Source organism: Bemisia tabaci, unplaced genomic scaffold (genome assembly GCF_918797505.1).
Source record: "Bemisia tabaci unplaced genomic scaffold, PGI_BMITA_v3".
In the NCBI taxonomy this organism is placed as follows: domain Eukaryota; kingdom Metazoa; phylum Arthropoda; class Insecta; order Hemiptera; family Aleyrodidae; genus Bemisia; species Bemisia tabaci.
This window is the reverse complement of record NW_027311745.1, coordinates 46,292-68,178: the sequence shown is the minus strand read 5'-3', so window position 1 is coordinate 68,178 and position 21,887 is coordinate 46,292. Positions and strand designations below refer to the sequence as shown.

Sequence of the window (21,887 nt, the reverse complement as noted above, 5' to 3'; positions counted from 1 at the left end):
CACACTGCTACCGGTTTCATAGGAGGATTGCTTCTGCATAGTGGCCTCAACCAGCCGTTGACCTGAAGAACCGATGGGTTTTAGTAGATGTTTAATTTCAATTTACCTAGTTTAAGCACTTTTTTTCTTTTCTTTTTATTTCTCGTTCCTTTAATGTTTTATGCGCTGTTGCGAAAAATTTTACAGAATGTATAAATTGACCCACCAATAAAATTTTGGATCGACTTGATTTCGTCCTATTCTCCAATTTATTTACAGCCCCCTATCAAAAACTATCGTCTGACCATGAAAATTTCCCAGATTTTTTTTCTCTCGTAGGAGAAATATTCTGCAATAATTCCAGGTCATGATGTCGATTCGTTCTTCTTAAAAAAATAAAATTGGAACGTAGATTATTATTATTAGGCACCGCAAACGGGAACGATACACGCATTTATTGCATGAGAGATTTCAGTCCATATTTTTTCCTCTCTCCTATTTTTATCATTGTCAATAAGAGATTTGTTAGAGCCACAAATTAAGAACGATTAGTGCGCTTAGGTTACCTAATTACTCTCGATTTGTTTGTTAAGACGGAGTGCGTATTAGAGCAGTGGTTTCAGCTTTGACATCCCCCTCCCGCCTTACGTCTTAGTTCCCGCCAAAATTTATATGAGCGCTATCTCTACTGCAATCCTGTGAATTACTTATTCCCGCTTAAATATTGACGAATGAGAGCATAACAAATAAAAAAAAAACAGGGTTCTGATTGGCCAGCGCTCCTTGTTTCCGGCGTTCCATGTTTATTTACACTTTTTTGAGGAATTCTAGCTTCGATAGATAATCACATGCTGCATTGCTACTTTCATGTTTGTTTCCAAGGCTAAAATTAATCAATTTCAAGAAACTCAATCCATTCTTAATACATTTGATCCATTTTAATTTCTGGAAAAATGAATTGTGTTCACTATCTATGCAATTCAGAAAATTTAAATTGGGTTTACTGAGCACCAGACCTCTTGAGCCAATAAGGAATATGAAATTCCGAGGTTTAAGGAGACTGGATAATTTTGTTTATTTCACTCTGCAATCGATGGAACAGGAAATATTTGCATGATGATTGGGTGAAAGAGAACAACTTGAGGCAATAATCTTCATACAGTAGACTGTAGAGAATAGGTGAATTTTTTTTCTTTGCATATTCGTGCACACCCTCAAAAAATTAAACTAAATTGACATTTTATAATACTTACATATTAGGTGCTCAGTATTTATTCAGATTATGATATCACTAATTCGGTTCTCTATAAAATGAAACGCTGGGTGCAGAAAGGACAATTCTCAGTTGCAGTGTCTCAGAATCTTTGCTACCTTTTTATCAATTATGATCAAGGCAAATGTATGTAATTCGTTTCTCAAATATTCTCAATGACTTTAAAATGCTCTTAATTGCTGGGTGAATTTCAGGAAATTTACCTAGTAAATTCCTCTCTGAAATGTAAATTAGCAGTGGTGATTCTGAAACACCTGAACCAAAGAGCCTTTTCTGTGCCCAACGTCTTGATAAACCGATAGCAACATTTGCTAAGATTTTGCCATGTGGAATAGGAGGATTATTGAATGAGAAAATAATGGGGAACAGGTTTTTGATTTATGTAGGTTTTAATTTTTTCAAATTTCGAAAATATTTATTTTCGGTAAATAAGTTCCTTGACATCAAGATGAAAGGTCATTTGAGTTCACGATTACAAACGTTTGGTGAAGGAAACTATTTTTCGAGGTTGAAAACTAACCATCCAAAGGTACTGCTCCGACTTCAGCTTAGAAACTGAAAGTTTCCAAAGCTTCCAAAGATCTATTTCAATGAGATTTTTCTGTTGCTGGATCTCTTTAAATGATGAGCAAATTCCAGGGGTCCCTTACAATGTCATTCACGTTTCATGACTTCCATTTTTTTGTTAGACATGCTGATGCTGATAGTTGAATCCTGAAAGCGGAGGATCGTGCTAAATTTCAGGAGGAAAAAGGTAGTGACAGGTGTTAGTGCACAATGAAATAGAAAAACTTGGGTGTAGGTTAGTTATTTTTTGGACCCAGGTCTTTTTTCAAAACTCTCAAGGTGAATGAGACAGGTTTGCATAACGCTAACCAAGTAACCTTTGGGATGTTAAAAAAATTTAGGATAAAAAGTGTTAGTCGAATGGGTTAAGTCTGACATTTACTCTAGGTCTAAGACCTAAAGGAAAGCACATGTCCCTTGCACAAACTGGGGCTCTGGAACTGACACTGATTCTTCTAGTTCTCAGCTATTTCTGCATAAAATTCCTTGAAAATCTCAAGATCTGATCTATGATGTGTCCTGAAATGATCCATTAACTACAAATATCATCAGGCAGACATTCTATGAAGGGCAACAATCAACTATTCCTACGATGAGTCCTTTAGTTTGTGCAAAGGATGGGTGCATAAGTTTTTAACATTTAAGCCATGACTCTTCTGGCCAATATAATCAGAAAAATTTAACATTTTACATTTATTTTATGATATGATTCTTACATATTTTCAGTGATTAGTTTCATTAATTCTATAAGGCTACACCATTGATAAAGTGATGAAGCTTAACTCCTCTTAGCCACCATGCAAAATTCTATGCTCGGAATGACACAAAAGGCACACCGTTATTAGAAATCAGCTTTAACAGAACACTGAGGCTTCCAGACATTGGCAAGATTGTTTCAAAGTTTCCTCACAAATCTAAACATAAAATTTTGAGGAATGAAATGAAAATGATAAAATTCATGCAGACATTTATATAGTCATAATAAAATAGTTTAAAAAACTAAAATATAAGAGAGAAAAAGGCAAGCTTAAGTTTTCGTGACTTTTTGTACTAAAATAGACTACTAGACAGGGTTAAAACTTCAGCAACGCAACACAGGTTTTCTCAGAAAAAATTTTACCGAGTAAAAAGTAGACACATTGAACATTTAAAAAGCAACTCATAATGGAGAAATTTGCATTTTCTGTGTCCATCTATTAAAACTCCTTGCTCCCCAGCAGCCTGAATGTTGAAATTTTTTGTTTGTCGGGACGACACAGATGACATAGGTTAAAAGGCGGAGCATGATTGGTCGGCTATGTTTTATCGCTGCTTTGTCATGTCTATGTCGGGTTGAACTCACAACAAGATAACAGCATCTCTTAAGTTTCCGACAGTATGTTGTCCACTCCACCAGACAAAGACACGAAAAAACAGCGATAAGACATAGCCGACCAATCACGCTCTGCCTTTTAACCTGTGTCATCTATGTCATCCCGACAAACAAAAAATTTCAACAATCAGGCTGCAGGAAACTAAAGTCTACTGACATCAAACCAAGCGCTAGACTAATTCCGATAAACTTTATTATCAAGCTTTCTTTGTCAGCTAATTTTTGTCGATAAGTTGATGAGTGAATGAAAGCAGGGATGGAAGTTTTCTAAAAATTAAGTACTTAAGTCTTGCATAACTGATTGGATGCACGAATTAATTCTGAAGAGCCAATTTGACTTACAATGATTTTGAACTTATCTCTAAGAAGAGAGTTCTGTAATTCAAATTATAAATGCCATAATCTTTCTCAAGAACTCCTCTTGGAAATTTGTAATGTGATAACACAGAGTTTTATATGGTATTTCAATGAGAAATCAAACCATCTGATGCTGCAGCTCCTACCATGTCTAGAAATCCATTCTTCTACACCGGTAATAAAATCGCTTAGAGCAAAGTGAGACAAAAACTTATTTGCTAGTTGTGGTGAATAATTCCTGCCATAAAATGGATTCAATCCTTCCTAGGTTTGCACTTAGGTTAGTTCTCGAAAACTCAAAAAAATCTTAAATTAGGGTAAGAAAGTTGGGACGTCAAAGGTTCCAAGCGACCTAATCTACACCCTCTGATCTGGGTGATGAGAGACTCTAGGCATCAACCAGCAAGAATGAATATGTAAAATTAGATAAAAGCTTAAGTAAAAATGATGGTGGCAAGATAGTAAAATAAAAAGGGTGATCGTATAAAAAACTTATCTCTATGATTTGAGAAGTTCGACATACATTTTAAAAAGAACTGCAATAAAATAGATACAGTGACATTATTCATTGCAGATTAGATTGCGAATTTATAAAATTAATAGGATTAAGACTTCAAAAAAACTTTCACAAGCAAATTTGAATACAGACAGAGAATGATACCTTTATCTTACATTACAGAAATTTACTTGGTTTCATTTATCTTACCAGACGCCATCTCCAAATTGCACCAAGTCCAGTAGAATAAATTAAAATTTTTGTGTTTCAATAATTTGATGAGATGGTTTTACTATGAAATAAATACTAGAATTCTGTTTTCTATTTATCTTATCAAGATTTTATAGCAAGCTATACAATTAGGGAGCAAAAAGCAAGATTTTAAGAAAAAAAAGTCACAGATGAGACTTTCAGCAAAAGTATGAAACTCCTTTGGCAAGGATCATACACTATAATTTAAGGTGGTAAAATCGTATGTAAATGACCAAAGTGCGGAACAACGTATCTCCGTTTGTGACATCGCAGACTTCCTATCATACTTTATTTTTCCTTTGAGAAACCGGTTGATGTAATTTCTTGAAAACTTTCTTGCTATTCTTCTCTGAAAGGTGAAGATTCTTCATAAATTTCATGCTATAAAGTTAACTTGTTTCTCATCAAAAAAGTAAAATAGGAGCGGAAATGTTTAAACACGGCAGTTGAGATTCATAGTTTTGCTTTTTGGCCATTGATATTTATACTTCAAGCTTCAGTATGAATCTTCAGTGATATAAAAGTGATATTTTTCTCCGTAAAGCAATACAAACATGGAGAGACTCTGAACACATGCTTCTCCAAAATTAAAAGCTAAAAAATCGAACTAACATCAAAAGTTTCATGAATCGCATTACCCCTTTAAACACACCAAAAAATATGAAGAACAATTTGCACTGAAAGAATCATTTATAATATACCTAATAAATGCTGGCAATTTTTCTAGTCGTTGTTGTAATGATTAATATCGACGAGAGAAAAATTACTTTTTCGACACCACTTTAAATGGGTTGCAAAACACTTAACTGAATAGATAAAAAATTACTGCTATTGTGTATAAAAATAAATGCCAGTGTACAGAATACTCAACTTTTCAAGAGAATGACGACAGCCATTGGTAAAATTATGTTTCAATGAAAAATAAATTGCAAAAAATAAACAGGATTCAATCTCTGAGACATGTAAATAAATTGAGATAAGATTATCCTGGAAAGTAAAATAGGTACATTAATAGATCCGATACACAAGTCCAGATCAGATCTGGACTATTCATATAGTCTCAGATAAGCTGTTTGTTTTAAGATGATCCGTCTCTCAGTCCGGTTGTGAGCAAACTACCTTGCATATGATGAATTGCATCAATTTAATGAAAAATGAGGGTAAATTTTTGACTAAAAAAGATGATTGCTTACTCCTATGAGTCTCAGGAATTATAAGCAAAAATTAAGGACGAAAAAAAGAGCAAAATTCACAGCAATAAAAACAAGATTTGTCCACAGTAAAAAAAAGAGAATCTGATAAGTAACTTCGTCTAAGACTTGTGTGTGAAAAGGGCACTTCTTAATTTCAGTATTTCAGAATTTCTTTTTACTTGAACTTAACAGAGAAAAAAGTGCTCAAGGGGGATGAAAATTTGACCGAATATTCATAATATATGACGATATCTTTAGAACTTTTCTCAAGTTTAATAGACTCCTTGCAAAAAAAGAAGTATTGGTGGAGATTCTGTCGCACTGCAATGGGGAAGTGCTTTGTTCGAATCTGAGTTCTCAATTAAGCAAATTTTAATTTGAGCTTTGGGACTATTTTTATGCTCAAACCTTGCAGCTGTCACTTCATTTGAGTTTGGAACTTTAAATAAAATTAGCTTAATGTGCTTTAAAATGTGATTCTATCTTCACAGACAAATCCTGTTTATATTTCTTCCTTTCTTTCTCTTTGTTTTGGGCGAATAATTCTTTAAACTCATATGCAAAAGTTATGTATTTAATAACCTCAACTCCAGTTTGACCACAGCCAGTGACCAAGACGCAGCATCTTGTTTGAAACAGAGTAAAAGTAAATACTAGAATAATACATCGGTAAATGCATGCTGATAAAAATAAAGTTAGATGATTGATTGGTTAGTACAATTTTTTATAGGGATAATTAAATCACATTGATTTTTGTGGACTAGCGACAATTCTGATTTTTTCCATTACGATTAAGAAAGTCAAGTATTCTTCCTTTTTGTATTTTCATAAAATATTGAGCTTTAGAAAAAATAAACCACAAAAACGGCGGTAAAAACTCTGAAATAATTAGGGCATTATTTAAAACAACACTTTCTAAAAAAGACTTTACATCAGTCATCCCACAGTGCAGATAAAATAAAATAATCTAACCAATGACCATACAATGGTACTAAATTGTACCTAAAATTGGAAATTTTCCATTCCGATGATTTAAAAAGCCTCAGAAGAATTAAAAAAACATAGAAGTGTACAAAACAATAAAAACCATTCTGACCAAAATACAAAGATCATCTTGATCAGCGGATATTTGCGACTTTTGAATGAATATTCATCTCCAGTGCACAATCATCATCATTATATTTACTACGATGATGATTCCGCTATTAATTTTCAGTGACAAATAGTTCCATACCATCTAGAGGCACAATTTACTTATCTATTGTCAAACCTCTTGCAGAGGCTTAAAATTGGAGCTAAAATTATCAGAGAGGAAACAGTAGTGCACTTGGATTAGCGAGATTGAACATAGAATTTTTACTTCTATTATTTGCCTAAACTAGGTTATTTCTGGTCAAAATGTGCCGCTAAAGAGAAGGGGTCTTATTTTTCAGAAAATAGCGAGTAAAATCGATATTTTGGGTTTATTTTAATAATTTCATGTGTGTTTATGTTTGCTGACTATCAATGTAAGTTTGCTGTAATTCATAGAGTCTTCAAGAGCGATGGACTGCCACCTTAAGCAGCAGTCACTATTAAATGTTATATTTACAGACGAAAGAGAGAAAGAAAAAAAAGTTCAATGATTAACAACATCTAAAAAAGGTAGTCTTACAAGTAGGCATACAGAATATCACAGACAAGACATTTTGGTCGAATTATTTAGACATGACAGAGGTTATTCCTCAAATTTGTGTAGAGCTTCCTGGAGTTTTACGACAACCTGAAAAAGAAATATGAATTTGAGAGGTAGAAAATTAACACTGATAAGGATGACAAGAGGTGCAAGAAATATCTGACCTTGTGATCCATCGCAGCAAATGTGAGGCAATTTTCAAAATGGATTATTTTTTTTCTTCTTTTCTCCTTTGGTAACCACTTTAACCAGGTGGGGTAAATTGTACATGTTGCCATAAAATTGGACAATGTCCTACCAAACAAGCTAGATCTTTGGCCTTACGGCAAAAACACTTCATCTGGTTTGCGTCCCTGAGGATGATATTTTGAATGAGCAAAACAAAATGAATTTGGCTTCTTTGTCAGCAGAAAACAATACAACATTCTAAAGCCTCCGCATTTTTCGACATTTTCTTCCTTGATGATCTCAACCAACAAGAAAGAGGTAAAAATATTTGCAAAGGAACAAACTCCTGGGTAGGTCATAGCAACGACTGTTGTAAAAATTAAGACTTACACAATTTTGGAGCATAACTGTGCCCATCCAGAGTTGGACTCAGTTGGACAAATCTCACAATAATTGGTGATGCTGGCAATCACGAACACTTGATCCGTGATTTAATTACAACACAGTCGAATAATACAAACTGATGACTTCCCATTGGCGATGACCCAACCTCACCCTGCCACCTCTAAAGAACAAACAGGGAAGGATGAAGACCGTGCCCCTCCTGTATATAGGAGGGACACAGTCTTCATCAATAAAGAATGAGGGTTGTTCAGTATCCTGATGTATCTGTCACCAACAGAGATCAAACCAAGGACCTCAAGGGTGGTAGCAAACTGCCTCGACTACTTAAACCACCGCGACTTTCTTTCCTAAGCTTATCTAGTGGTTCAGTTAAATATCAATTTAAAAATATACTGTCATCAGCAAAAAGTAACCAAGTTCTGTCAAATCCAAGCAGAGAAAAGATGTGGATTGATTTCTCTTTTCCTAAGACTCAACAGCAAAAATTCGCTTTCAGTCCCTTTAGGAACACTACAGAATTTTATAAGCTTTGATCATTTGGCAGAAAAAGTGAGAAACTAGTGACAGTTGTTCCAGAGCAGGATTGATATAATTTAATTTTCTTGAAAATGGGACTTGGTTCCTTTCCGCTGAACTTAGCTCAAAGATAATTAAATGCTTCTAGGAACTTACTTTTTGATAGAATGTGATCTGTTCTGTTAGAAAAGACTTGATGCTTTCATTCAGCTGGGCAGTCTGATCCGCATGAAAGTAATTAATTTCTGCAAGAAGGGCATAAGATACCGTATCTGTTCGGCGTGATACTTCTGCAAGCTGGTCATGATCCATTTTCTGTTCAGAGTAGAGTTTTTCACACTCCTTCTTCTTTTGGATTGCTCCCTGAAATGATGAAGGAAAGTGGTGAGGAATGATAATTTTTTAGCTGGAATAAACTAGAGAGTTGTATTTATCCTGCGGAGAGGACCTTGGTTTTTGGAAACTAACTTTTCAGAAGAGTGATTTTTATTGAATTGGACTGAAAAGTTGGAATTTAAGTTTCAGATACAAAACACTTGCTCAAAACATGATCACAAAGAATGAGTTTTGTTTATGTTATGGTTGAATAATGTAATTTTGTATTTTGTTTTTCTTCCATAAAAGTAGAGAATAACAATGCAATGGACTGTTTCAGATCTCAAGTATGACAATTTTTATTTTAAAATGGATTTTCCCTACGTAGGTTTTCTCATAGGATTCTCACTTCTTGGTTTCATGAGATTCATCATTTAATAAATTCAATTAAGTTAACCATGTGATAGTCAGCCTTTCTATCCTTGTGGTCTATGATTTTTGCAGAGGAGCGAAAAAGGCCCAATTCAAAATAATGATTCATGGATTGCGAAAAACAATAGATAAATTTTCGGTCAAGGGGTAATGTACGAGATATGTAGTCATTTTTTTAATTTTTTTTCTTTGAAAAGAGGAGACATATCAGGGGCTAAGGAACGATACCGCTTAACCGACAATTTTGATGAAAATTACTTTGCAACTTTGCCGTATTCTACAGTATGCTATACACTAACTGATGTTTCCAGTTTTTTCTAATCTTGCATGTAAGCCCTGTATTGGTGCTGTAATGTGTAAGAAAAATTGCAAACCTATCCTCAAAATTACAAAAATGGCGAGATTTCTTCATCCTTAAAAATTGCCGGTTAGCAGATAAGTGGTACACATTGTTCTTCAGCCACCGACATAGTACATTTTGCGATGAAAGCAGTCACTTTTTCGAGCAGTAAAAATACCAGATTACTAGAAACATTCAGCACATTGAAACTAAATACTTCCTTGATATTTGATCTCCTTTCATCTCGATTTAACATTTTTTTATGAAGAATATTCGGCTTGTTTCAATTCTGTTGAAAATGACTTGAATAAAAAGGATACTTGAAATTATTCTGAATACCTCACCTTGTGAACCGTCAACATTTCTGGAAAGGATGCTGTAATACCCTTGAGTATGTGTAACGTGTCCCCTAGAGGCTCCCAATCCAACTTGGCTTGCTCTTCAAACAGCTTCCCTATGTCGTTGTAAGTATCACCAGTTTTCTTGATCGCAGCTGTTATGCTGGATCTATCGTACCCTGATGAGATAAAATAAATGGATAAATTAACCAATGGCGGGTTTTAAAGATCGGGCGTCCGAGTTAGATGTGAAATCATAAAACTGCCAAGGTTGATGAACAATTGGCAAATTTATTTCATTTTTCCTCAGTATTTTATTTCTTTGAGTTCTGACAAAAAAGTCAAAACAAAAAGCTGGGCTAAAAAACAAAATTCTAGCAACAGAATCAGTGTATCCGTTGCTCCATCATTGTTTGGGTAAAGACTGGGAGTTACAATTGGACTATATGAGTTTTTACAGTTTTTGGAGACATTTTCTGATTTCTCTAGGTTAAAAGTATTCAAACATTCTTCTGTTACCCCCCCCCCCCCCTCCCCAGACCTGGGGTCCATTACCACATTTCCAGTAGAAAAATTCCTGACTTTATTGGTCTTACATGACCAAAACGGTAAGTATTTCTACTTTACTTTTGATAAATAATTTACTGTCACGAATCCAAAAAAGAGAAAAATTACTTCTTTAAGAACTTTAAGATCGATTTAAAGGCTCATCATTTGTATTCATAGTAGTGACTTGAAGCCTACTAAATCATGTTTCAAATAAATTCAGAGATTTTTATTTTGAAGATTTCAGGCACATTGGATCTGGGACAGCTAGAAATAGTTTATGGAAGTTTAGAGGGAAAATAGCTGTTCAAACCTCAAGAAATTTGATGTTCATTTTCAATCACATCCAAAAATGGTGAACTCTAGGATTCAATAATGTAGCCAGGAAAATTTCAGCTTCAGGCTTTACAATTCAGACTCTTGTAATAGTGGGAATGACTTCGGCCCAGGATATTTGCATGTTATATTTTTGCAACAGATAAAGTACCAAAAATAAATAAGAAGTTTCTGTCAAACCACATAATGATGATCAGTAAAAAACGGGAAGAAATGAAAACGCATTTACCTGTTCGTTCCTCGGTTCCCAATACTTGGCCGAGAGAATAAAAAGCATGTCCTACTTTTTGGAACTCTCGCTTATACATAGCAACATTCTTCTTAGACTGATCTCCAGCCACGGCAAAAAGATTCTTTGCTGCTCCATCAAGGCTGTGGATATACCTCGAACAGCTCTCAGTGTCCTGATCCCTAAGGTCAAATATAAAATCAAGCTAGCACTAAGAAATGAGCTAAAAATGAACACCTGCTTTTTTACTTATTTTTTAAATGGAAAATCAGACATTCAGTTATACACTGCTATGAGATCCCTCAACATAAAAGCAATAACTTTCCAATAAACATCAGCACCACTTTCTCGAATTAGGGAAAATCACAAAAGTATTGATCAATTTTCTATCAATTTTGCCAAATTTTTCAGCGAATTCAGTATAACTTTCTTTCTTCACAATGTTGTTTGTGTTCACTTAACTGGAAAATAAACAGTTCAATTTGTTTGTGTGCCTAGAGGAGAACATTCAAAAGCACTTCACCAAAATACACTCACTAAACTCACTTATATCGGATCACATCCGCCAAATTTTATGATACAGGCTGCTTCAGATCAAAGCAGTGTTTACTATTTTTGCCTAAATTTGCACACATATTATGCTTGGCTGACTGGATCCTCTCTCCATATGCCATAACATAATACCATAGTGCTCCGTAGTACCATATGCCAGAGGAAGGGGGTCGTGCATACTCAACTTTTCGTGAAACGTCTGCCATGGAGGGGAGTAAAAATTCTGAAATTTTGAGTGCCATTCTTCACAGAGGATACTTTACATGAAATGAGAAGCCAATAAGATTAGGGAGATAGGAAATAACGAGATTTTCATCTTAAAGAAAAAAGCGGCACACAACTCCATATTTTCTTGGAGTCTTATCTTTTTTGTCTTCACAAAATTCCATAAAGCTGCCAGCCCTTGATTTCAATGATCCATTGGTGTTTTAATCCACAAATTTGTTTCATTTCCAAGCACATGCTAAAAAGTCCAATACTTACAAGGTGCCTGGGTTGAGTGCCTTCTCAGGAGCCTTCACTGCAAGGAAATAATTTGCTCCTAAAAGTTTATCTTTTTCTGCTTTTCGTTTACCATCTTTCCACAGTTTCTCGTCAGTGCATGTGATGAAGTGTTCCCACACTTTGCACCGAGACAAAACTGGATGCCGACAAACGCACGAGACAAAAGCCTGCAACTGGTTTTTTCTCCGCTCGATAAACTGCTCATCATAACGCCCTGAAACAAAATTATTGATTCAAGTTTACAGAGAAAAATTAGGAGATCAAAAAGATTTAGTCCTAATAATTTGAACTTCTTCAATTTTAAAAATTGTTTCGCGAATTTTGACACCTGGACTGTGTCCAATGGAAAAAAGACCCTGGGGCACGGAGAAAAGTTTATCAGGTTAGTAAATTTTGAAAAATCGGATAGTGCGATTGGACTTCAGTGTTTTGAACAGAAATTGCTCTCTAATATCCAGAGGAATAAAATGAGAGAGGTTAACTTCGATTCAGTACTGATAGGGAGCATAAATTACACAAGTCTACGAACAATTTATTTTTAAAGTGCTGCGCTTCGGCTACATGATTCTTACAAATTTTTCAGCCCTGATTCTGAAAATAACATAGGATTTTTCTCATCACAAACATATTTTTTTATTTTGAGAGGAGCAAGGCTCAAAGTATTATACTCAAGAAAACTGAGTCGTAATTAAGTTCTACTTTCAAAACCAGTTTTTATTTTTTCGGGTCAGTAAATCCAAGTGATTTTCAACTTGAGACTCGTTTTATTTGAAAAAGCAAAAATTTCACTTAACATCTTCATGACCTCTCTCATGTTCATTTAGGTTTACTTGAAAAAAAAAAAAATAATTAAATCTTACATGTATTTTTTTCAGTATTTACACATTGGACTTTTTAAACTATATTATTCAAACATCATGGAGAAACATACATAAAGTGTAAGGCAAAAACACAAGTAAAATAAAGTTGAAATTTTAAAAAATACTGAAAAACTGAAGCGTTTTGAGCTATCACAGGCTCATTTTCAACTGCAAAAAGCATAAAAAAAAAAAAAAAAAAAACTTTTGCATGATATTCTGCCTCTAAAGGGTTTTTAACATTTCAAGCCTTGCAGTACACAAATTTTTAGCATTTTTTCTTCATAAATTATTATTGTGAGAACAGACTAGGTAATGACAAATTTACAACTAAATACTCGGAAGTATTACCTGAAATTTGCTTATCTGGCAGTGGAGGGATTGGAATAAGGCTGAACTTTTCTTCCAGCCGTTCATGAAGCCAGTCGAAATGTTTGTACCGTCTGGAGACTTGAATATTGTTGAATGTTGGGGTTAGCTGATACGCGATGAAGCTTTTCAAGCCTTTAAACTTGGAATCTTTTTTGGGAGAGGCCACCATGACGGCATAAGGTTTGTCAATAGTTTCCCATACGATCACACTACCGTAGCCTTCGCCATATGAGTTTTCTATGATTCGAACAATTTCTGAATCTGGTACCGGCACTTTCAGAGTGCCCATGATGTAACTGTCTCCACCAGCCTTATGAAAGTTGGTAAATCGGCTGCTTTTCTTATTAATGGTGCCTTTGCCATCACCAGCTGAAAAAGGATGAAACGATGAAGTTTCTATTAGCGTCAATGTTAAGGCTAGGACATCAAGAAAATTTGCACTCAAAAACATTTAGAAGGAATTTCTCTTGATTTGGCACATAGAAAATCTCAATTTAATTTGATTTCTTTTTTACATTCTCATCGCTCATTATGTACCATTGTACCTGCTCCATTGTTGATTTGAGCACATTGGTTTAAATTTTTATTATTCAATTTTGCAATCAGACCAAATTTAGTCGATTTGTCCTGGTATTTACTGGTCCTTAAGCTTTTACCATCAAGGTAGTAATAGATCATTCAGATTACTTCTTAATCTGTTTTGTTTTTGGATATTTCCTGAAGGAGTTATGTATACTTCCCAGTTGGCAATTTTAAATTTCTTTTTTACCAATTTGTTTAATTTTCCTATGATACTTAAGCTACACAATGAATTTGAGTCAATATTACTGTCTATGATAATTGAAACAGAAATTTTCGAGCAGCTCGTCCATGATATTGGAAAGGTTCCACCCCCAAATTGACTCAAAGAGAAATTCTTCACATTTTAATTAGTTCTGCCCTCCACTGAAGCAGGTTCTATCAAGATTTGGAGTTTGCATTCATCCGGTCAAATTCTAACAAGTTGAGATGTGCCTGAAAATCATGTCATGAAATTAAACCAATTTAAAAGTTGCACATCTTCACATGGTTTTGATAAAATGCAATTTGATAACGAGTAATCATGTTTCGATGATTAACTTTTCTCTTAACGTTGCAAACGCATAGGTTCTGGACACAAGAGGGAATACGTAGAAACCAAGTTGTAGCTTTCTGACTGTTCATGTAGCTATTTTTAAATCTTAGGTAAAAATACTTGCATCCTATTGAGCTGAAAAATGTCTTTAAGCTGTTAACTTGGCATCACTCAGAGATAGCTAAATGGGATGGTATAATCATGAGTTTTTTTGTACCTATTGAACTTGCATCACTGATGGATGGTGTATAGTTGCTGATGCCTGTGTTACTCGGCGGCAAAGCTGGTGGCGCTCCACTCTCTGAATCATCGTCCCAGTCATCATCCCAGAAATCTACAGGTTCATATGTCTAAAATAAATGTGTTAAAAAAGTGAATCCGATTAGAAGAAAACTTTCATTTCACGTGGAATGCAAAGAACGCATGTATACTGCATCTCTAACCTTACTTAATTAAAATGATAAATTAAATTAGTGTAAAACTTAATTATGCAAGCTAGAGCCAAAACGGCTAAAGCCAAAGCTTGGCAAAATCAATCAGTTAAAATTCCTGTACCTTGCAAAAGTATGAGTTAAAGGTGTATTGGTATGAGCATGAGTGGTGTATGAGTCAAAGGTAACTGTGGGTAGCAGATATTTCTGTCGGATCGCAAAAGCAATGGTTTTTTTTCCTCGCTCACTACTGCTCCTTTTGAAAAGAAAAATTGTGACTATCTACAGAGAGGGACTCATAGTGCTAAAAAACTCAAACATTTCAGCAAAAAAAAAAAAAGGTCCAGAAATATCATATAGGAATTTGCTGGTTTCAACTTGGTGGGCAAAACGTGCAGTTGTAAAAGAGACCATAGATTTGATTTGACAAGTTCAGAGCTAAAAATTGTTGGATTGTTATACAGCCACTCCAAGTCCTCTATTGAAGAAAATGAACTAAACTACTCACATCATATTCCTTGAGATCTTAGAAGGATTACAACTCATTTGAAGCTAAAAAAAACTCCATCGAAAATCGAAGTTCAATTTTTGTATGCAACTTGCTTCCACTAACTACTATTCCCTTTCAGTGGTAGCACTAGAGCAAGGGAGTGGGAGGAGTCTAGCAGATCTAAACCTTCCTCTCGATTGAAAAATTTTCCCCAAAAAACTTAATTTTTCCTGGTTCTTCAGAATTTTATCTTCAGGATCCCTCCCCATGAGGAATTTTTGACTGTCGACTCCTTCTCCATGAAAACTTTCTGGTTGAGCTGCTGGTTTCTCTATCAGTAAAGCAATCATGTACACACATTTTGAAGAAAAATATCTAATTCCTTTTTGTTTTCCATTTTTACAACCTAGATTGCTCATGGCACATGGCCTGTAACGTGCAAAGTTCAAAGAGTAAATGCATGCTTAAATGACAACATACCTGCTGGGTATTGCAGTAGAGATTATCAGCGTTATTTGAATTGGTTTCCCAGTCTTTCGGTAGAGGTGGGGGAGGAACTGCAGGAGGCACGCTGACTTTGACTTCCTGCACGACAAAAGAAAAATGGGCTTAAATTATGGTATTCAAAATTGATTTTTTTTTTTTGTTTGTTGCAAAGGTGAGCTAAACAAACCAGTATTGCTACACCTCAAAATGATCTGCTCAAACAGAGTTGACAATCGATGGATGCTAAATAAACCAACAAGGAAAAGGTTGAAAAAGATCAGTGAATCTGATGGACACACAAACGACCAGCATCAATGACCAGAGAAAATTGAATTTCTATTCCCGCAGTTTTATCTCAGAATTGTAAGGAAAAAAATTCTGATCCAAAAAAGCCAAATAAAAGAAAATCGACTTTTAGGAGTGAAAAATACTATCCAAATCATTTAAAAAGTCCCTGATTATGTTTGAATCATACAAATACCTACTTACTTACAAGTAACTTAAAATTAAAAAGAAACTATTCCACCAACATGTTTTTTTGAGTGTACCTAGCTCTGCACAACCGAATGGCTAAATGGCTGATATTAGTCGCCAAGTTATATTTTTCTAAGTTTCTGCAATGTTGATAGATTTCAAGGATTTAAAAATTTACTTCATTTCTGGAAAATCCCTGATATTTTACTTTTACTTCATTTCTTGAATATACTTCCCCAGTTGCTCAGTGCACCTCTTTTGTGATTTTTGTTTTACGATACTTTTGATAAACTAAATACCAAGAGTTATAGAATTCTTAAGGGTGTGCTATGCTGTAAATTTTCACATTTTGATCGTAGTCAAGACAAAAAAATACACTAAAAGATAGGTTTCAAACTACAAGATGCAAAAAGAGGCTGCTGCTTGGAATTTGGATAAATTCGTGCGCATGTAGTGAAAAAATCCAACTGACCTCAACATACGCTGCTGGAAACAGCCCAGTTCGGCCAAGGTGGTTGGTCCCCTCCCACCACCCTTCACCGACATCTTGTCTTGTAACCGTTAGGATTTCTCCACTTGTTACTGACAGTTCTGATGAGTTGGGTTCTCCTTGGAAATCATAGACAACTCGAACCTGGAAGAAACAGCCGGAAATGCAATTCATGAGTTTCGGTTTGGAGTGCATTTCTAGGCATGAAAGTTATTCCATGTAAGTTGCGCAGTTATGCATGTATTCATTCAATACAGGGTTACCACAGGATTTAGAAAATGAAATTTCCTGACATTTCCTTGATTTTCTGGACCAATTTTGGTAAATGACGATTGAGTATATTGGATGATTACAAATATATGATTGAAATAATTTTCTGGCAAAATTTGTTGTTAACAACATCAAGCCCATTCAAAAAGAAAATTTTGACTTAACAATCTTACCTGGACACTTCCATCATTCCCTCAGACCTTTCTAGGTTTCCCCGAACTTTTAAAAATTCCCTAACTGTGGCAACCATGTTAATAATCAAAGTTCAAGAATGATTTTCTCATTTAATTGACACTTTGTTGTATAAATTGAAACCTTCTAAATTTTCTGGTTTTCTTAACTAGATCTTAACATTATTGCAATGCTATTAGTTCAAATTCTGTCCAAAATAGCTATAGTCAAAAAACATGCAACTCCATTGCAATGTTTCAAAATCTTCGATTAGGTACGTTAAAATTTTTGGAAAAAACCCCCATCAAAATACCTTCTTGGGATTTTCTGTGAATATTATTGATTAAAGAATAAAATCCACCGACAAAATCGAGAGAGAGAGAGAGAGTGTTAGTTGGTTTCCTCTGAAAATGATAGTATAAGTGAGGGTTCATGACATCAAAATGAAAGGTACACATTATTCAACTCTTACCAACGATGAATTCTTTATTCAAAGAAAGAAACAGAAAAAACGAGATAGACAGGTAAGGTAACAGGGTTTGCAGCAGGTCAGTGATTCAAGTCTACTGACATTTCAGTCGCTGCAGACTAAGGACAATAAGTATTTATGAAGGGACAGAGGAGCTAATGATCAAGTGGTGTCAAATTACCTTCATGATGACATGAACTTATATGACTCGTGGTGAGACAGCAGCAGCTGAGCCTTTCAATTAACCACTTGACTTGGTAGACAGGCCCTCTTAATTACTGGTTCTTGGAGACAAGAAACATTCGATTCACCATATGCTCGTCCCTGGGGGCAATGAGAAAAAAAATGACAGATTAAAATACAGAGAGATTTCGGTAAATTTAAATGAATTTTAAGGCATTCTCACAGATATTTTGAGGCTCCCCCTCCCCCCTTGCAAATTTTGTGTCCCCGTAACCCGTAACGACTCTTGCTCGCTATCTGTTAGATTTGGCTGAAATGACGCCTCTGGGATTACTGTGGAAAGATATGATCTAAAATGAGGAATTTTAGGAAAACTATAGATTTGAAAATTCTGTTAAGAGGCGTGAGGAGATGTTCACCTTTTCCCCCATTGACCGTAGAAACCTATATGTGACTCCAAAGAAAAAAAAAAGAAGAAAAAAAGAAAGGGAGCCGCCCCCCCCCCCCCCCCCCCGATGTGATATCCGTAAGGATGGTTCCGGCGGTAACATTAGTATTTTAAGTAATTTTGATGGAATTTTTTAATCACAATTAGATACAAAGAGTTAAATACAATAGACAAATTATTTTTAATAGTAATAAGAAATCCAACTGTAATGCTAGATTAAGGAGTGCCCTTTACTATTTGTCAAGCACTTCAAAATTTGTATGATACGAATCTTCCCATTTCGGGTGGGGCTGCTGTTGGCCCCATTCCAATTTGTAATAAAAAAAAACAAATAAAATATGTGACTCCAAAAAAAAAAAAAAAAAAAAAAAAAAAAAAAAAAGAAAAGAGCTGTTTGGATGCAACTGACATTCAAAATAAACCATTGAAAGATTACAGATGTGTGAAAAATTAAGATAAACAAAATATGAGCTGTTAAATGGATAATAACAGCTGGTAATTGGGATGATTAATACACACAATGATAAGGAACAATGGAGAGAGAGAGATTAAAAAAAGCTTGATAAGTCTCATTCACTCATGCATGGTTCAAGACTGACATGGATGTGATATCTTTACCATGATGTAATTAGAGTATATTTTTTTCTTCTTTTTTTCTTTTCATAGAAAAATAGCAGATTGGATACTACTTAAATAAGGTTACTGTTTTTCTTTTTCAAAGAATTCCCATTCCTTGGTACTTCATTTCCTTGAGAGACTGCTACCATTATTTTTTTAACCAAATTCTTAGTGGGTATTCTTGAGAAAGCAAAGGATAGTCAACCAAAATTTTGAGTTATGTTATGTTCGGTCATTTTTCAAAAAAAAAAAAAAAAAAAAAAAATGAAATATGGCATCTCGAACCAGGATGCAAGGTTCTGTTGTTTCACCATCCATATACCCTGATATAGGGTCTTGCACAAACGAAAAATTAGGTTTTTGGGGGATTCTATACTCCAGGTAATCCTTTCTTGCTCTTTTAAATAGATATCAAGGATAATAGTTGACAAAGGTGTTCCCAGAAAGAATGCCAATCCAAACCTCTTAGAGATTTTTTGCTGACTAGAATTTCAGTTTTTTTAATGAGCAAGAGCCTGGAATGTGTAGGTTACTTTAAAGATGCAGTTGAAAACATGGAAATTACAGACATGAATTAGATTGAGAGGTCATAGCAAGGAACACTTTTCAATAAACTTTTCAACCAAAAAAAACCCTTTAATTTTAAAGGAGCCATAGGTTCAGAAAAAAGAGGAATGAGATAAATTGCCATAAATGAAGAACATAGAGCACTCTATACAGTATGACATGCTGGCAAGAAACTCTGTTGTACATGAGGAAGAACCATTAGCTGGTGCTTATGACCTTAACTCACAATCTCAAAAAGATAAACAAACAACAAAACAGAATGAACATGAGCTGTGGCCTTACTGTTTCTTCTATGAACAATTTCGAGCAGCTATCACTGAGTATGGGAGGATACAAATGAATTTGGCATTTCTCCTTCCACTACTTTCATTACGTATAAGGGGGGGGGGGGGAATAATTACAACATTGCCAGATATTCTGCTATTAAAATACAAGATTTTCCCCCCTTTAATTTAAACAAATAAATGCAACAGGTTGAAATATTACTTGATCCTTTTTTACAACAATGAATGCTTAAATGCAACCGCATGGCTTTACAGACATTATACAAAAAGATACCTGATAACTGTTTTTGTTGCAAAGAATTAATGTTATTAAAAGTGAAACGGAAGTAAAAACTTTCTCTTTTGGAAAAAAGAAATAAAAAGAAAACTAAGTAAGCAAAGTTAAGAAACGTAAGAATAAAGAAAGTAAAAGAAAAGCAATAAAAAAAAGGAAAATTAACAAAAAAATAAAAGTAGAAACTAAAATAAAAAAATATAAGCTAAAAGAAGAGAAAATTATAAAAACTCATGGATCAAAAATGTTAAAAAACGATGGAAAAGAAATTTAAAAAAGAGAGAGTAGGTACTTAGATAACAAAAACAAGAAAATAAAATTAAAAAAATAAAATAAAAAATGAAAACAAAGAGGAAAAAAAAAAAATTAAAAAAATTAAACACGACGGGTAATTAGGAAGAGAAAACAAGAAATAGAAATAATACCACTTTATGATAACTAGAAGAAACACCTGGGATAAAGCAGTTGACATTACTAACATTTCAAATCTGAAGTCTTAAACTGGCTGTGGATGAGGAGACAGTATGTACTAATAGTAGAATAACATGTACCTGTTTCTTCATTTAAGAAATTTCGAATTTTATGTGCTGCAGTGTGGTTATAAAATCAACACAAAAATAGAAAAAAATCAATGAGAGCAGTGTGTCATTGATTTTATTCATATTTTCTTTTCTTTTTTTGATCTTTACAAAAATTTTCAAATTAATTTCAGAGAGAGACTTGTTAGATTTTGGTTTGAAAAGTTATATTTACAGAACAGCCAAGACTTCTGGGTCATGGTTGCATTCACAAAAGTTACAGATTTATATTTTCAGCCACACGACGTCAATTAACAATGTTTTCCCAGTTCTTTGTCTCCTAAGATTTGGCAACAAATTTAGTTCACGGAATTGACAAAGAAGAAAATGAATATTCATTTCGTGTCTAATTTGCTCAAATTTTGTATTCAATTCAAGATTTCCTCGTTCAATTTTGTTTATCAAAAGTCTGATTTTTCAGAGACTTACAAACTCTCCTAAGGTTAGATTTCGCTTAAGTATTATATGTTGCGACGAGTATCAATCCCTGATTAGTTCCAAAATAGCGCCCCTCCGCAAGTTGCAAAACAGTGCATGCATTGAGGTGGTACCACTGATGAGTCCTAATATAGTAAAGATCTGACGAATGTTACACCACACAATGAGCGAGCTCTAGCATACGTCTCTTGCAAGTGCTGCGAGTGAAACATTTCAGTAAAATTACTAGGAACAGACCAATTACCGGCAAAAGAGACGCTCTCTTCATTGCTTACAGTGATGATGCATCAACCTGGCCACAGGAGGGAAATGTTTGATGGACATGATAATGAGTTTTGGTGAACAAGAATTTGAACTTGTCTTACTTTTAACGCACAATTTGTTAGAATTTGTTAAGTACACAGAAGTAAGCAAGCGATCAATCAGGCAAAATTGCTTGAATACTACATACAGTAACGGCAATTAAAACTCATAAGATCAGCCCAATTGAATCATTAAAACATTTTAATCATCAACCTTCTCCAAGAAGTTTGAATCAACTTGTCGTTCACACCTAACCTAGAATGATGAATTGGCAAATCGCAAAAGTAAGACTGATAGGACAGGTGAATAGTGATACATTAAAGTCGCTGACACCTGCATACAAAAGTTAGAACTTTAAGCACTGAGAATAAGCAGTGTTCCAGAATTGAAGTGGATAGTTCACCGAGCTGAGTAAGAAAGCAAACAAACCTGAATCACTATCACCCAGGAATGTCTCATAGGAAGAAGAACTCTAAAAAGCACATCAGTAAGGATCCATAATATTTCCACACTTTCACTTGATGAAACTATGAACTACAGCACGGAAACAGAGAAAAGCAGCGCAAATAAGAGGAGAAACTGATAATGAGTGAAGTGAAAACCGTAAACCGTAAAAGCTCACAGGGGGACAATGAGGGGGGGATTTTTAAAACTAAACTGAATGAAACCAGGTCTAGCATTTGGTACCCCACGGTCTCATGACGTAGACATTGTACTCACTCCAG

General features: G+C 34.6%; 1 protein-coding gene across 1 annotated transcript; it reads right to left on the bottom strand.

Moving 5' to 3' along the window:
* Window positions 1-1,622: 1,622 nt before the first annotated feature.
* LOC109038648 (sorting nexin 33-like protein SH3PX1) lies at window positions 1,623-21,796 on the bottom strand. Its single transcript, XM_019053774.2, has 11 exons — window positions 21,592-21,796; window positions 17,651-17,793; window positions 16,542-16,703; window positions 15,590-15,694; window positions 14,406-14,538; window positions 13,054-13,443; window positions 11,825-12,059; window positions 10,790-10,971; window positions 9,685-9,857; window positions 8,410-8,616; window positions 1,623-7,251 (listed from the first exon to the last, which is right to left on the bottom strand). Exons 2-11 carry the CDS (start codon window positions 17,654-17,656, stop codon window positions 7,207-7,209), a joined length of 1,638 nt encoding a protein of 545 aa, XP_018909319.1. The 5' UTR covers window positions 17,657-17,793; window positions 21,592-21,796; the 3' UTR covers window positions 1,623-7,206.
* Window positions 21,797-21,887: the final 91 nt, after the last annotated feature.

What these genes read in the sequence shown, in the direction of transcription:
- LOC109038648 (XM_019053774.2), bottom strand. An exon ending in GGGAACCGAGGAACGAACAG is followed by an intron (nt 9,858 to 10,789) that starts GTAAATGCGTTT and finishes TTATCTCATCAG; the next exon opens with GGTACGATAGATCCAGCATA. An exon ending in AGATCACATTCTATCAAAAA is followed by an intron (nt 7,252 to 8,409) that starts GTAAGTTCCTAG and finishes TTTCTTTTTCAG; the next exon opens with GTTGTCGTAAAACTCCAGGA.